Genomic DNA, 16,285 nt, shown 5'->3' on the forward strand with positions numbered 1-16,285 from the left:
TAAGGGCACATGTCAGCTGTTCACATCAGCTGACATGGGCTGGAAAAGTTGAGGGCTCACTGCCGGAGCCTACAGCAAACAGGGGGAGCCCACCTTAGATGTGATTGCACGTCTAAAGTGGGAAAGGGGTTAAAGTGAATCTGTCATCCCCAGGACTTATATGACCTATTAATATGGCCATACAGGTGATTGAAATGTTAAACTAGTACTACCTGTATGCCTCATATTAACGGTCTTGGTGTTGAGAGATGTTATCGTCTGTCATTATGCTAATGATTTCTTCCACAAATGGTATGTAGACATGCACACACACATGTTCACATTCAATACACAGGCATGCATACAAATGCAGACATACATACAGGCTTGATTGAAGCTCCTCTCTGGTGGGAAGATGGCAGTGCAGGGCTTGTTGAGGGACACCATTTTAGTAGACATGGCTGCACACAGTGTATTTTGCAGTCACGGCAGGGTCGGCACACACACAATTAAAGGCTAAGAGTCGGCCTGGCTGATGAAGAGACTTTACCCCTCATTCCGCTTGGCCCAGCCTGCCCCTGTATCTGTCTGTTTCGTCTTTTTCTATTCTTCCAAACCTATTGTATATATTTATTTCCCCTTCAAACATGTAATAGTTGCTTTTAAAAGAGAACTACTACATTTGCATTTGTTCATATTTTCGAGCCACCTCTTTTCTCATTGTTTACATGTATATTCAGTAGACGGCCGATTTCCATCATTACCGGAAAGTATGATAGAGCTTAGCATAGTATATATGTCAAGAGTGCAGTTAAAAAGTCAGATTTTATTATCTTTGTGCCGCTCTCCGCTGTAATATAATTGCCAGGCGACACTCATACAAATATCTATCGTCACCTCCTGGAAATGTAATAATATATGAATGTTGCTGATTACGTATAGCATTGAAAAAATGACACAAACCACCAAACAAATATTTATTATTTATTATTTTCCTCTACATTAAACAATAGTAAAAAATTAGAGTACAATAAAAAATGACATGGCAATCTGTTTGACCCGACCTATTTCTCGCAGATTTTTTTTGCACATACCCTGCTGTTTTGTCATGGCTCTATGTAAGCAAGAAAATGGCAAGTACTGAAATTGCAGCAACTACTTACTGCAAAAAAGTCTAAGCACCGTCCTCGCATGTACGCCCAGAAAACCACTGTGTGCCCTAATTCTGGTACAAATGGAGGATGATTGTTTTACTGTGATCGTCCCATGAAACGATATCCATTATAAAACAGTAGGTCTGGCAAATAACATATGCAGGTAATGTGCGACCTACAAGCAGGACATCCTTAAAGTGGATCTCTAGCGACAACTTTCTAATACAATCTTACATTATCAGTAAACTGCTGCTGGTTGCCAGTGCTCACAGTATGGCTCCAGAGTAACATGTAAACTATACATTTTCTACTTATAAAATTGGTAACTCACAATTTATTAGCAACTTGTATAGTCCTAAAAGTGATAAAACAACCCTGAAAATTCTAAATATCACTCATAGTATGATAAAATCGGGAAATAGCTGGCGACATTGGTTCCTTACTTTGACGAGTTTGTTAAGGACTGAAAAAACGTGGCTGATTACATCTCGGACCTAATCACTTAGCAGCTTGATTTGATAAAATCACGGTTTATTTGCTGCGAATCTACCAGGTCTCTGAATGTTGAGGTCTGTACAACCCCGTCTACAGCACTGATTGGCAGCTTTCTGTGTTCTCTGTGCATAGTCAGAAAGCTGCCAATGAGTGGTGGGGGTGAAGTTATACAAAGCTCATTAATATGGAGAACTATGTGGAAGCAGTTATATTAGTTTTATAGTGATAATTTCCTGCTGATAAAACTGTGAATTTATCAAAACTACAACAAGCAGCCCAGTAAATGACACATTGCTGGAATCAGTGTGTCTGTCTCTACATTGCACCGCTCGCAGATTGGTGACAGATTACCTTTAAGAAAGAAGCCATGTTTTCCAAATCTTAGACAACTATTTAAGCTATTCATTTTAAAGAGAAAATATTTCAACATTGCATTTTGTAGCCAAAGGGGATTTTCCCGTAACAATCTTGTAGATGGAAATGACTGAGCTTTTATTATTCAATTGTAAACATGTGCTATGTAAAAAGGATGCTTTCAAAATCATAAAAAATTGTGAACAAATTCAGTTTGCCATAGGTTAACTGGTATTTGCAGACCATTCGTGGATGCCCAATCCATCCTCGGGAAATCACATGCAAATCTTCATAGTTGAGATGTGGCAGACAGCAGGGATCCACAGAAGCAGCATCACTGTAGGGATTAGAATCCGGCTTCTGTATCCTTATCCGGAGGGTCCACGGATTCCCCTATTGATGCCAGAGAACAATGTTAAAACACATGACAAATCCAGATTGCAACTCTGAAATTGGATTACTTAACGACAAGTATTAAGAGACTACAAATACAGTAGATGAAAACTGCTATGCATTGCCCACAGATTTTGGTGAGGTCACACTAAACCTATAGGAGAATAAAATAAATTCATTAAAATTAAAAATAGAGGATTAAGTAGAATGCCAATTTCTATATGTTGCTAAAAACAGATACACAACATAGGGACAGGGTTAAAAGAATTCTTACTGCTCCACATAAACATCTGAAAAAGAAAACAATAAATATCTAAGGTGAACAAGTTGCTTTCCCTTGTACACTTTATTAGCGTCTACAGTCGTCCATAAAAAGAAAGTTTGGTCACCATTATAAGCTGTCAGTGAGCAAAGAGAGAAAAAGGGCTTTTACTATCCCAGGAGGATGTTGACTCTCATCACGGTCATTACTCTTTAAACATATTAAAGAGGGTATTATTTACAAGCCCTTTGACTTTTCATATTCCACTTTGCATGAGCGGAGTACGGGAAACATTCCAAAAACTCAACACGCTGTTGAGATAGTTAAGAGGCCATGAAATCAGTTCTCATATTCAACATTTCTACAACAGAACTAGTAGGGAAGTAAAGTGACCTTACTTTACTGGCTAAGAGTTATTTATAAGAGACCATGTTGAGGATGATATAGCTTGTGGCAATCATGGTTTATTCACATCCCATGGTATTTAAGGGCTTCTGATTAGGATCTCTACCGCCATTGGACATGTACATTTAAGCATATTTCATATCTCAGCAAACAAGTATGGCCCTGTGCCCGTCTAGCCGGCCCTCCGATAGATTTTCCACCCAACGTTTTACTAAAATGTTAGATGAAAACTGTAAACGAAACTGATGCTATCATTTCCATTGGAGTCATTGCCACCTGTAGATGGCATCATTTTGACCTGTACGGCGCTCCAGCTGTTGTGCCAGACAGGCGGATAGGTCTAGATGCTAACCGGGGGCCGAATCATAGAGTTTGATGCAACTGAGAAAACATTGGTCCCAGTGCAGTAAAATCAGCACACCATGGGAATAAAAGCCTGCTTATGTGATTATGTTTTAATTCCTAGCAGATTTAGTAAGGAGATAAAATGTAAAACATGATGCAAAGGATCCTGCGTTCACCCCTACGTCAAGTTTACTCTAGAAGTATCATGTAGTTGCTATATATCTTTTTCTGCGTCATGTAAGTGAGAACTAAGAGTTACATAAGTCCGGCATGAGGGCTGAACACAGACCTTTACTAAACATCCTACAGTTAAGAGCTACATGTTCGAAACAGGTAAAGTGCTTTTATCCCTAATGATCCAATGGAGCTGAAATAAAGGCTAGCTTTTTTCAATTTGCTAAAGGTAGCATACTGCACTTAGAAGAGCTGTTCTTTTATTACATCATTATAGGGGTTCTTGAGGACTTAGATATTGACAATCAATCCTCAGGAGACACACTAGCAGATCAGTGGGGGTCCAACATGAGGCAACCACATAGATGGCTTTTTGCAGCTCCCACATTGAACGGGAACGGCACAGCTCAATACACTGTCGGGTACTGCAGCTCAGCTCCCGTTCACTTTACAGGAAGCTGAACTGCCCTGAGAATGGCCACTACTCAGTTTACAGAGCTGAGCTGTTCCTCCTCTGCACACCCTTTACATCAGCCAAGGTGGGAGCAGCAAACAGCTGATCTGTGAGAGTGCCCCCATTGATCTGATATTAGTAGGCCATAGTTACATAGGTTGAAAACAGACCTAGGTCCATCAAATTCAACCTTTCTCCACTAATTATACATTTTTGTCACTAAAGCCATCAATATTACAATTCCAGACAACCCTTTAAATACATAACTACAGGTCCTTCTCAAAAAATTAGCATATAGTGTTAAATTTCATTATTTACCATAATGTAATGATTACAATTAAACTTTCATATATTATAGATTCATTATCCACCAACTGAAATTTGTCAGGTCTTTTATTGTTTTAATACTGATGATTTTGGCATACAACTCCTGATAACCCAAAAAACCTGTCTCAATAAATTAGCATATTTCACCCATCCAATCAAATAAAAGTGTTTTTTAATAACAAACAAAAAAACCATCAAATAATAATGTTCAGTTATGCACTCAATACTTGGTCGGGAATCCTTTGGCAGAAATGACTGCTTCAATGCGGCGTGGCATGGAGGCAATCAGCCTGTGACACTGCTGAGATGTTATGGAGGCCCAGGATGCTTCAATAGCGGCCTTAAGCTCATCCAGAGTGTTGGGTCTTGCGTCTCTCAACTTTCTCTTCACAATATCCCACAGATTCTCTATGGGGTTCAGGTCAGGAGAGTTGGCAGGCCAATTGAGCACAGTAATACCATGGTCAGTAAACCATTTACCAGTGGTTTTGGCACTGTGAGCAGGTGCCAGGTCGTGCTGAAAAATGAAATCTTCATCTCCATAAAGCATTTCAGCCGATGGAAGCATGGAGTGCTCCAAAATCTCCTGATAGCTAGCTGCATTGACCCTGCCCTTGATGAAACACAGTGGACCAACACCAGCAGCTGACATGGCTCCCCACACCATCACTGACTGTGGGTACTTGACACTGGACTTCAGGCATTTTGGCATTTCCTTCTCCCCAGTCTTCCTCCAGACTCTGGCACCTTGATTTCCGAATGACATGCAAAATTTGCTTTCATCAGAAAAAAGTACTTGGGACCACTTAGCAACAGTCCAGTGCTGCTTCTCTGTAGCCCATTTCGGCACCTGTAGCCCATTTCCTGCACACGCCTGTGCACGGTGGCTCTGGATGTTTCCACACCAGACTCAGTCCACTGCTTCCTCAGGTTCCCCAAGGTCTGGAATCGTTCCTTCTCCACAATCTTCCTCAGGGTCCGGTCTCCTCTTCTCGTTGTACAGCGTTTTCTGCCACATTGTTTCCTTCCAACAGACTTACCATTGAGGTGCCTTGATACAGCACTCTGGGAACAGCCTATTTGTTGAGAAATTTCTTTCTGGGTCTTACCCTCTTGCTTAAGGGTGTCAATGATGGCCTTCTTGACATCTGTCAGGTCGCTAGTCTTACCCATGATGGGGGTTTTGAGTAATGAACCAGGCAGGGAGTTTATAAAAGCCTCAGGTATCTTTTGCATGTGTTTAGAGTTAATTAGTTGATTCAGAAGATTAGGGTAATAGGTCGTTTAGAGAACCTTTTCTTGATATGCTAATTTATTGAGACAGGTTTTTTGGGTTATCAGGAGTTGTATGCCAAAATCATCAGTATTAAAACAATAAAAGACGTGACAAATTTCAGTTTGTGGATAATGAATCTATAATATATGAAAGTTTAATTGTAATCATTACATTATGGTAAATAATGAAATGTAACACTATATGCTAATTTTTTGAGAAGGACCTGTATACATCATATTATCTAATAAATGCATGAAATCAATCCCTTTACAGTCATGTTCACAAAAGAGTCTTCAAGATCTCAAAACCTTTTACCTGGCATGAGAAGAGAGTGCTGAGATCCAGAATCAGCACTTAAAGACAATCTGCCGCCTTTGGCCAGCCTATCACACAACAAGGTGATGTGTTTCTTCAGCTTGGATGTATCTTTTGGAATGCTCAACTGGCTGCTGAGGTTTAACGCCTGATCTTTAGAACTCTTAGATAAACACGTCCTTAAAAGATGAGATAATGCCGCATCCACTGATTCTTCCCAGCCCTGATAAAAGAAAGAGAAAGAAAACAATGAAAATAAGCTCTATAGAAACTATGTAGGTACTGGTATTGTTTGTATCTTTTTCATATCTCCAGCAGCCTGAAAGTAAGGATAGTTTAAAATAATAAATATTACTGTATGTTCCAGGTCTTGCAAAACCTCTTAAGAATCACAGTGTAAAATGCTAAATTCTAGTTTATGTTATTAATATTTTGTGGTAGGTGGATTCAGTCTTATTGTATACACAAAGCTGTTTTCTGTAATAGCTGATGTAGCCTTCTCTTGATGGTCATTTGGATACTTTGAATAAGGCTGGTTTCACATTTGCGTTTTTTGCCGCTGCGTTTTAGCGCAAATAAACGCATGCATTTTTTTTCTATACTTAACATTAAAAACGCATGCCTTTTTTGGCATGCATTTTGCCGCGCTTTGCCGACGCATGCGTCGTTTCTATGCTTGCGTTTTGTTGCGGAAATGCAACCTGTAGTAATTTCTAGCTGCGTTTTTTTGCGGCAAAAAAATGCATTGCTGTCTATGTAAACGCATGAGTTTTTAAGCACATGCGTTTGCATGCGTTTTTAAACGCATGCGTTTCAATAGAAAAACACAATACACACTGATAAGCCACCCCCCAACCCTAACCCTAGTGATCCTAACCCTAACCCTAGGGTTAGGGTCCCTAGTAACCCTAGGGATCCTTACCCTAACCCTAGGGATCCTAACTCTAACCCTAGGGTTAGTAACCCTAGGGATCCTAACCCTAGGGATCCTAACCCTAACCCTAGGGATCCTAACCCTAACCTTAAAGGTTAGGGTTAGGATCCCTAGGGTTAGGGTTAGGATCCCTAGGGTTAGGGTTAGGATCCCTAGGGTTAGGTTAGGATCCCTAGGGTTAGGGTTAGGATCCCTAGGGTTAGGATCCCTAGGGTTAGGGTTAGGATCCCTAGGGTTAGGGTTAGGATCCCTATGGTTACTAGGGATCCTAACCCTAACCCTAGCTATTTCTGTTTATAGTGGGTTTTCTAGTTGATTTTGATGATTGGCATCTGTCACACACTTCTCATCATGTGTTTCAAAAATGCAAACGCAGGAAAAAACGCATGTAAATGCGTCAAAACGCTGCGTTTTTTTACCACATGCAAAAACACATGCGTCTAAAAAACTGTCACTTTTATTAGCGGCAACAGGTGTCGGCTGATGGGAGTGGTAGTCCCATCAGCTGACACCAGTAACCGGAGGTGAACTTTATACCTCTGATTATAGCTGCGGGCTCACGCTGTCTTTTGACAGTGTGGGAACCGCGGTTGTCTGACCGGTGGTGATGATTTCACAGCTGATCAGAAGCACTTGACATTGCGACAAACATCCGGTGTTTGGGCAACCAAACCCGAACAGTAAGTAAGTCTGTGTTCGGTGTCCATGCCCGAACCCGAAAAGTAAAGTTTGGCGTCCATACCGAACACTTGTTCGGGTTCGCCCATCTCTACTCTTGGGCTATTTTCTCAGTAAGGGGATAAATGCACCTCACAGGCACATGTCCAAACTGCTCTTCTTCTGCTCAGCCTAGTGCTCACCTGCTGGCATCCACTCTTCAAAACAACTGTATGCTTACAACAGCAGCATATGCTTCTCCTTCTTTAACATCCTGGTACTTTCACCAGGGAGCAGCCTCTAGCATTGGAAGAGTGAGATAAGAGGGACTTCTAGGTGGCAGCATGCCACCAATATTATAATTTGATTGTCTTTTCTCACATGGTCAATGTCACTTCAACAAACTTTGTATAAATCAATAGCACAAGCAAATTTAAGAAACATTGTTATATATCTTATCTGGCCAATTAGCTTATTTTCTCAACATATCAACCATTAATTCCCCTTCCTTTTGCTTCCTTAACTTATCATACACTCTGAAAAACATCAGCTCACAGAAGTAGGCTGCAGCTTCCTTTGAACTCTAATGAGAGGGCATGGGAGGAAGAGTGAGGAGGCAGCACTTAGCAGACTGACAAACCAGGCAGACACATGCAAAGACACAGGCAGAGCTTGCTGCAGCTTCTAGAAAATTTTTCTCACTCTAGTACTGAATTCACAGCCACACAGCTCAGTATTCCAGTATAATGTACTCTATAACGCACTGCTGCTTCTGTATGCGGGCTATAAAGAAAGAAGACCAAGGTCAAAAACAGCTCAAACAAAGAAATACAGACTGCAGATGAGAAAACTGATGAAAAATGCAGGCTACAAGTCATATAAGAAACTGTGTTATTCCTCAGAGACACACACAAAATATTATTCCGAAATGTTACTTGAAATGACAGATACACGCACAAATACATCTAAAAAATTAGTAGGTTAGTAGCTTGGAGCCAGGAGCTAAGACCCCAACTGACAACTAGAACACAGGGTCTGGGATCGTCTTTATATCGACTTACCTCTAAGGCTTGCCTGTACTGACCCAGTGGACATGAGAATTATAGAGGTACAGCGCTCAGAAGGGGTTTGCATCCCCTACCCTATGGAGTACGTTCACAATAAAGGTCTACCAGACTAGTGAACAAACAATATTACATTTTGAATAGCTGCCAATGAAAACAATTAGCAATGCTAAATGATATTCTATTCTTCTTTATAGGATATACAAAATAAGAATTTTTCCCACAAAAGATTTCAGAGTTGCAATGTCATGTATTTTTCTTTTCTTCAATAACACTCTCTGGAATGAATTAGACAAATCTGGATCCCGAAAACTTCTCTAGTTATCAAAAAAATAGGAAAAAAAATGGACACCAAAATCTATAGGAAGGATTTATTATGGCCCAACATTTATAAACAGGATTTGTATATGGATAAATATGGATTTGCAACTGTACTGCATAGTTAGCACTCTCCTTTCTGGAATCTGTGTCTGCTAAGGCATAATGTGTTTTTACTACTACAATATATCTCTAGATTTCCTATGTCTTTTAATGACTGTCCTATAAAGTGCTGTAGCACAGGAGGAAAGACAAATTAGCACTGGAGACTGAAGAAGATGTACATTATCCATAACTGGTGACCATATGGCCTAATGATATAGCATACAAGCTAGCCAAAAAAGGACCACCTACATGTAACATTATTTTAGGTTCTATTCCAGAAATACATAAGGCTTTATAAATATATTGTAAGGAACAATATAAATGCCACAAAATACATTTTAATTACAAGCAGGGCATATTCCCACACAGGCTACTCTATAAAAACCTGTTATTTCATGTGATGTCAGATCACCCAAGGAAAATGCAAACATTGCATTTCATCATACACTCAACAAATTCATTTCATGTACAAAATTATAAGACGTGTGAATTGTAAATGAGGTATAAACACTCCGAAATGTGGATTACATTGGCCCAAAAAAGATTAAATACTACGGACAAGAATTGATTTGACATTCTAAAAGACCCTGACTATAATGGGGTTACTGGGTTTTTTATTACATTAATGGACTCATGAATACGTCAAAGTAAAGTGTTGTTTTACTCGTTGTACATTACATTCTCACAGTTCTGCTCACTGCCCATAGGACTGTTTGGAATCCATTTGCGCATATACACACGTCTGTCCAAGTCTGCAGCTTGTCTATAGTCTATTCTGTATGGACTTGATCTTGTCTGAATGGTAGTTAAAAATTATTTTGGTAAGTTTTCCAATATTTCCCCAAAAAGGAAGGCATGTCAAGAAGAAATAACTATTTCTAATCATTAATGTGTAGGAGGGAAGGGAATAATGCTAATTAGGGCCTCTGTCCATTTATGTGACATGATGTGAACCATGCTTTTCACCTAATTTCTTATCAAATAGAATACTTTTCTAAGTAAATCTTCCTCCATTTCATGCAATGACTGGTAAGTAGAAGTCCTCAGCTGAGTTTGAGCCCTTATTTGCCTGGTGCTCACAGCACTCACATTGTACTGCGCTAAAATCAGACCCAGTCTGTAGCCATGACAGATACGATTATGTGCAAAATAATAGCAGTCTAACATCACTAATGTGTGCAATTGCTGTTTTTAGCATTAAAGATTATACAACATGGTAAAAAAAAATTGATGACTAGGTGTAGGCGCGTAATAGGCAACCAAGAGAATCAACAGTCATGACATGCACGCTGCTAATTGGGTGTAATTGACTCATGTAATGAAAGCAGGGCCTTCTAATTAATAGCAGTGTGGAGTTCAATTAGTAAGATCATTCATTCTGTGAAGAAACAGGTGTCAATTTTGGCCCTTGTTTAGAGAAAGAGGGTATAAAATGTCCTACCTCCTGGTTTTAGCCCTTGCTTGGGTGAAAAATGGGTCGTTCCAGACATTGTACCAAAAGAGAAAGGACTGTGATCAAGAAGTTGATTGGAGAGGGGAAAACATTTAAACAAGTGCAGAAAATAATCGGCTAAAAATATTTCCAAAGCTTTAAAATGGCAAACAAGACCCGAAATACCAGGTAGGAAAAGAAATACTACCATCCACATAGATCATAGAATCACATGAATGGCAAAGAAGCATCCAATATCAAAATACTGGAAGAGGTCATGTTGCCTTATGCTGAAGAAGAAATGCCCTTGAAATGGGTATTTTAGCAGGACAACGTCCCCAATCACACCAGCAAGTGGGCAAAATCCTGGTTCCAGACCAACAAAATTGATGTCATGAAGTGGCCAGCCCAATCCCCAGAGCTCAATCTGATTGAGTAATTGTGGAGTGACATCAAAAAGACTGTCTTTGATGCAAAACCTAAGAATGCAAAAGAACTGTGGAATGTAGTCGGGTAAGCTTGGGCTGGAATATCTGTTCACAGTTGTCAGATTTTACATGACTCTATGTCTCACAGATGTAAAGCAGTTCTCAGAAATAAAGGTCAAATAACTAAATATTAGCTCAGTGATTAACAGAAAAGCAAAGTCTGTAAACACATTTCAGTTTATACTGTAAATATTTTTGAGTTTGTAAATGAAAATGCAGACACTTATTTTTATGAGAAGCCTATTATTCCTTTTTCTTCATTTTCAGTTTAAAAATTGATATTTTGTTCATGTTTTCATTTGGAATTGAATGTGTAGCAGAAGAAGTGAAATAAAACTGAAACTGGCCAGATAAACTGATTAGGACAGCTTGAGAGGGGCTCTAAGCTTTAGAACACATTCCTTACCCAGGTTTCCGGTCACTGATGCGACAGCGTAGCCGGTAACCTACATAAAAAGCTGTTACCTACAAAAATGAAAATCTGTTTTTGAGAACACAGAAGATTTTTAATAGGAGGCAAATTGAAAAGTTACTTGTTTTTAAAAGCACTTTGCAATTTTAACCATTTAAAACCTTGAAACAAACTCTAATAAATTATTGAAAATATTAAAAATAATGGTGAGCTGGTATCTAACATATATCTAACACATAGCAGGCACACATTTCCATATCCACTCTGTTTTTTTTTACTACGTGATAAAAACTGTAAAACATTAAGAACTGTCAACCTGACCTTTTTAAGTATTAAGCTATTATATTTTTATTATCTCTTGTCCAACTACCTACGCACTATGCACTCCTGCCTGAATGTGTACAGATCACGCTGTAAGCAAGAATGGACTGATGAAAGTACCTTCTCTTCATTACTATAGATTGTGTCAAGCTTCATTAAATAAAGAAGAACAATCAGAATCGGACACTACAGTTTGCTTCTCATAGTGGTTAGACAAAAGACAGAAAAAAAGCACAAAATTCTTCAACACACTTTCTATTTGTGCTAATTAATGTTATGTTCTTGTTTAGTCTCTGTACTTTCCTGTTGGCATTTTACATAAAATGTCAGTAGTTGAATGGCAGCAAGGTGCATTCTATAATGGAAAAGAAAGATGGCTCCTGATGCTGTAGAGAGTTTGCAAACAGGGAATTCGGAGACAAAGGAGTAGTTTATTTATTAGTCCTCCTTAAACCATTACTTGCCCAATTAAAATTTTTTCAAGTACCGATTTTTCAGAAAAGGGTGTCCCAATATTCAATTAAAAATGACAATGACATGATTTCCTATTTTGAAAACATTCATTTTACAAACACAACACAAAAAAATTGGACCTAATTATAAAAATTATAAAATCTTAGTTGCTAGAAGCTAAAGATTAGGCGTCCCAAAAAAGGACATTGGTAGATATTGGGTTAAGCCATTGTTAATGAAAACTTTTATATGATGTGAATGTTTCTACATCTTAAGACTAATTTTGTTTTGATTCACTGACACCAATATAGATGGGCGAACCCGAACAGTAAAGTTCGGTGTCCGTACCGATCACTTACTGTTTGGGCATGGACACTGACTTCACCACTTTGGCATCCCCCCGAACACCGGGTGTGTCTCGCACTGTCATGTGCATGAGAGAGCAGCAAACACTGCTTCTGATCGACGGTAAAAATATTACCGCAGGTCAGACAGCCACGGTTCCCATGCTGTCAAATGACAGCGTGAGCCCACAGCTGTGATCAGAGGTAAAAAGTTTACCTCCAGTCACTGGTGTTGGGCCGATGGGACTACTAATCCCATCAGCCTACGCCTGCTAATAACAGTAAGAGCAGGCTGCGGCTGATGAGAGTATTCATCAGCCAATGCCTGCGCTCTAAATAAATAATTAAAACAAAATTGGGTAGGTTCCCTTGTATTTTTGATAACCAGCCAGGAAAAACTGACAGCTGCGGGCTCCAACTCTCAGCAAGGCTGGTTATCAAGAATAGATAAAAAAAACAGCGTGCTGTTCCCCCATTTTTTACAAATGGGGATGGTATTCTGAGGCTGGTAAGGGGCCATTGAAATTTGCCCACCAGCCTAAAAATATCAGCTCACAGCCACCCAGAAAAAGCACATCTACTAGAGGTGCTAATTCTGGCGCTTTGCCTAGCTCTTTCCACTTGCCCTGTGGCAGTAGAAAGTGGGGTTCATATTTGTGGGGTTGATGTCACCTTTGCATTGTCCGGTGACATCAAGCCCATGGCTTAATAATGGCCTATAAGACACCTATCCATTACTATCCACATAAGACACCTATCCATTACTATTCCTATAGCTATTTTGAAAATAAACACAAAGCAAATATAAAGTATTTTATTTGAAATAAGACAAATCACACTTTTCAATTTTTATTTAAAAATATCAAACCCCATTTCTACTCACTTAACGCCCCTTCCATTGAAGCCATGGTATTCTGTAACAATACAAAAATTAAAAAAAATATCCCTCACCTGTCCGTTGTTCTGTCCCACACTGTTATCCATGTCTGGGGATAAACAGTTTCAACCTGGAAGGTGCCAAGATGCGACCGTCCAGGCTAAAAACCAGTAGAAAAATGAGCTGCTGTGAGCTCAGCATCAGTGACTAGTGGTGAAGTGATCAAGGTTACCACCGGTCACTGAAGCTGCATGGAATAGAGAAGGCTGGAGGGAAGGTTGGATGAGGGATGGATGGATGGATGGATGGATAGCTGGATGGTTGAGTGATGGAGGCATGGCTGGATGTGGAATGTATGGATGGCTGGATGAGGGATGGATAGATGGATATATGGAGGTATGGCTGGATGGATGAGGGATGACTGGATGGATGAAGGGATGGAAGGAAGAGGGATGGATGAAAGATGGATAGAGGGGTGGCTGGAATACATAGTTTCCCAAGCCCTAATTCATCTGTGTGACATGTGCTCTTCAACATGATTGGTGGCAACCGTTCATGCTGCGAAGTAAGGAAAAATGAGCAGACCCCTGAACTACGGGGATCACCACTAGCACAATGAGAAAAAGTCTCACGGTGCAGAGGTAAGTTCAGCACAGTTCACCGTGAGAACTTTCTCCCGGTGAACTCACCGCTGCACAGTATACCGATGTTTTTTTTTTTAAATAAAAAGGTAAACTTTTTATATTTCAAATAAAGGACTTTATACTTGCTGTGTGATTATTTACAATATAACTATAGGATTAGTAATGGAGAGGTGTCATATGTTTAGGCCCCCAATTCAAGTGAATTGGGTCTGGGTCCGCGTCTGGGTATTGTTTTGGTACCCAAACCCGAACTTTTTTTTTAACTGTTCAGTCGAACCTGCAGGACCCAAACATCCAGGAATTCTCCCATCTCTATTCACTACAGATGATTTTGTAATATTACCAAAAATCTGTGAGATAACTGTCTAGGAGGCTGTGGTTGCTGCTGCTGCGCAAAACGTTGATTGTCAACAGAAACTTAAGAAACTGACAGACTCCATGGATGGAAGGCTTCTTACTGTTATTGAAGAGAAGGGTGGTGTCATGCTGGGTGAAGGATAATTGCACAAAAAAAGAAGAGGGAAGCGGGAGCCCAATCATTAGGGAAGAGTGGAGTGGAGATCTCCAGGCAGATTTAATATCACCCTGTCTGCCGTAAACATCCCTATATAGGTTCAGCACCTATCGTTGAGCAGGAACCTAATCCCTGCTTGACGCTAGTGATAGGCCCTACATAGGCAGGGAATGGGGTATGCACTAGTCAGTCCCCACTAAAACTAAAGACCGAGAGTGTAGACAGATGGGGGGGACTTAGCTTTGAGAAGACCACCAAGATAATCCGCCAGCAATCCTCCAAGGGTCCTCAGGGAAGACACTAACTGACTGTTAGGACTTTCAACAAGACTGAGGCAAGTATGAGCTAACACCTGCACCATGCTGCAGCAATACAACGTATTTAAACCTTCAGCACAGGTGTATGATTAGCAGCAGAAGGTGGAGGTAACTATTGGGTCCTAGAGGGAGAAGGATGTTGTGAATTCTGTGGCTGAGTTCACTTCTGTGGTCACAAGTGGTATTGCAGTCTCTGGGCTTCCTCCCTCAGGTGTTTTGGTGAGCTCGTTGGCTGCCTTGCTATTTAGCTCCACCTGAGTCTGTCTTCCTTGCTCCTTGTCAATGTTCCAGTGTTGGATCTGAGCTACTGCATCTTTCCTTGGGCCTGCTGCTCTGCTAGATAAGTGCTTCTAGTTTGTTTTCTGTTTTTTCTGTCCAGCTTGTTATTATCTTTTGCTGGAAGCTCTGAGAAGCAAAGGGGTGCACCGCCGTGCTGTTAGTTCGGCACGGTGGGTCTTTTTGCCCCTTTGCGTGGTTTTCGTTTTAGGGTTTTTTGTAGACTGCATAGTTCTCTTTGCTATCCTCGCTCTGTCTAGAATATCGGGCCTCACTTTGCTGAATCTATTTCATTCCTACGTTTGTCTTTTCATCTTGCTAACAGTCATTACATGTGGGGGCTGCCTATTCCTTTGGGGTATTTCTCTGAGGTAAGTCAGGCTTGTATTTCTATCTTCAGGCTAGTCAGCTACTCAGGCAGTGCCGAGTTGCATAGGTAGTGGATAGGCGCAATCCACTGCTGCTTCCAGTTGTGTGAGGATAGATCAGGTACTGCAGTCTACAGAGATTCCACGTCTCAGAGCTCGTCCTATTGTTTTGGGTTATTGCCAGATCTCTGTATGTGCGCTGATTACTGCACGCTGTGTTGCCTGATTGCCAGCCATAACAGTACAAGGAGCCATTCAATGATTTCCAATAGAGGGAAAAAAGAAATCCTGACATCATTTTTTTTTTCTTCTTAGCTCTGTCTTCAGTCTTTTTTTTCCCCTAGACATTAGAGTGCTTCAGGACACAGCTGTGGACATGGATATTCAGGCTCTGTGCTCCTCAATGGATAATCTCGTTGTAAATGTACAAAAGATTCAAGATACTATTGATCAGAAATCGATGCTAGAACCAAGAATTCCGATTCCTGATTTGTTTTTTGGTGACAGAACTAAGTTCCTGAGCTTCAGAAATAATTGTAAGCTATTTTTGGCCTTGAAACCTCATTCTTCTGGTAATCCTATTCAACAGGTTTTGATTATTATTTCTTTTTTGCGCGGCGACCCACAGGACTGGGCGTTTTCTCTTGCACCAGGAGATTCTGCATTGAGTAACGTTGATGCATTTTTCCAGGCGCTGGGATTGCTTTACGATGAGCCTAATTCAGTGGATCAAGCTGAGAAAAATCTGCTGGCTTTATGCCAGGGTCAGGATGATGTAGAAGTATATTGTCAGAAATTTAGAAAATGGTCAGTACTCACTCTGTGGAA

The 16,285-nt window shown here is 40.3% G+C and overlaps 1 protein-coding gene across 4 annotated transcripts in view; it reads right to left on the bottom strand.

Annotated features, from left to right (window-relative positions):
- Positions 1 to 949: 949 nt before the first annotated feature.
- The window catches only part of BBS9 (Bardet-Biedl syndrome 9), a 521,564-nt gene continuing 506,228 nt past the window's right edge, over positions 950 to 16,285 (bottom strand). For all 4 annotated transcript variants that reach the window (XM_069730272.1, XM_069730271.1, XM_069730270.1 and 1 more), the window contains 2 exons: positions 5,934 to 6,156; positions 950 to 2,375 (listed from right to left, as the gene is read on the bottom strand). In XM_069730272.1, coding sequence (XP_069586373.1) covers positions 2,329 to 2,375; positions 5,934 to 6,156 — 270 coding nt within the window. In that variant the 3' untranslated portion in view covers positions 950 to 2,328. The remainder of the gene's footprint in view (positions 2,376 to 5,933; positions 6,157 to 16,285) is intronic.

Source organism: Ranitomeya imitator, chromosome 6, assembly GCF_032444005.1.
Source record: "Ranitomeya imitator isolate aRanImi1 chromosome 6, aRanImi1.pri, whole genome shotgun sequence".
NCBI classification, from domain to species: domain Eukaryota; kingdom Metazoa; phylum Chordata; class Amphibia; order Anura; family Dendrobatidae; genus Ranitomeya; species Ranitomeya imitator.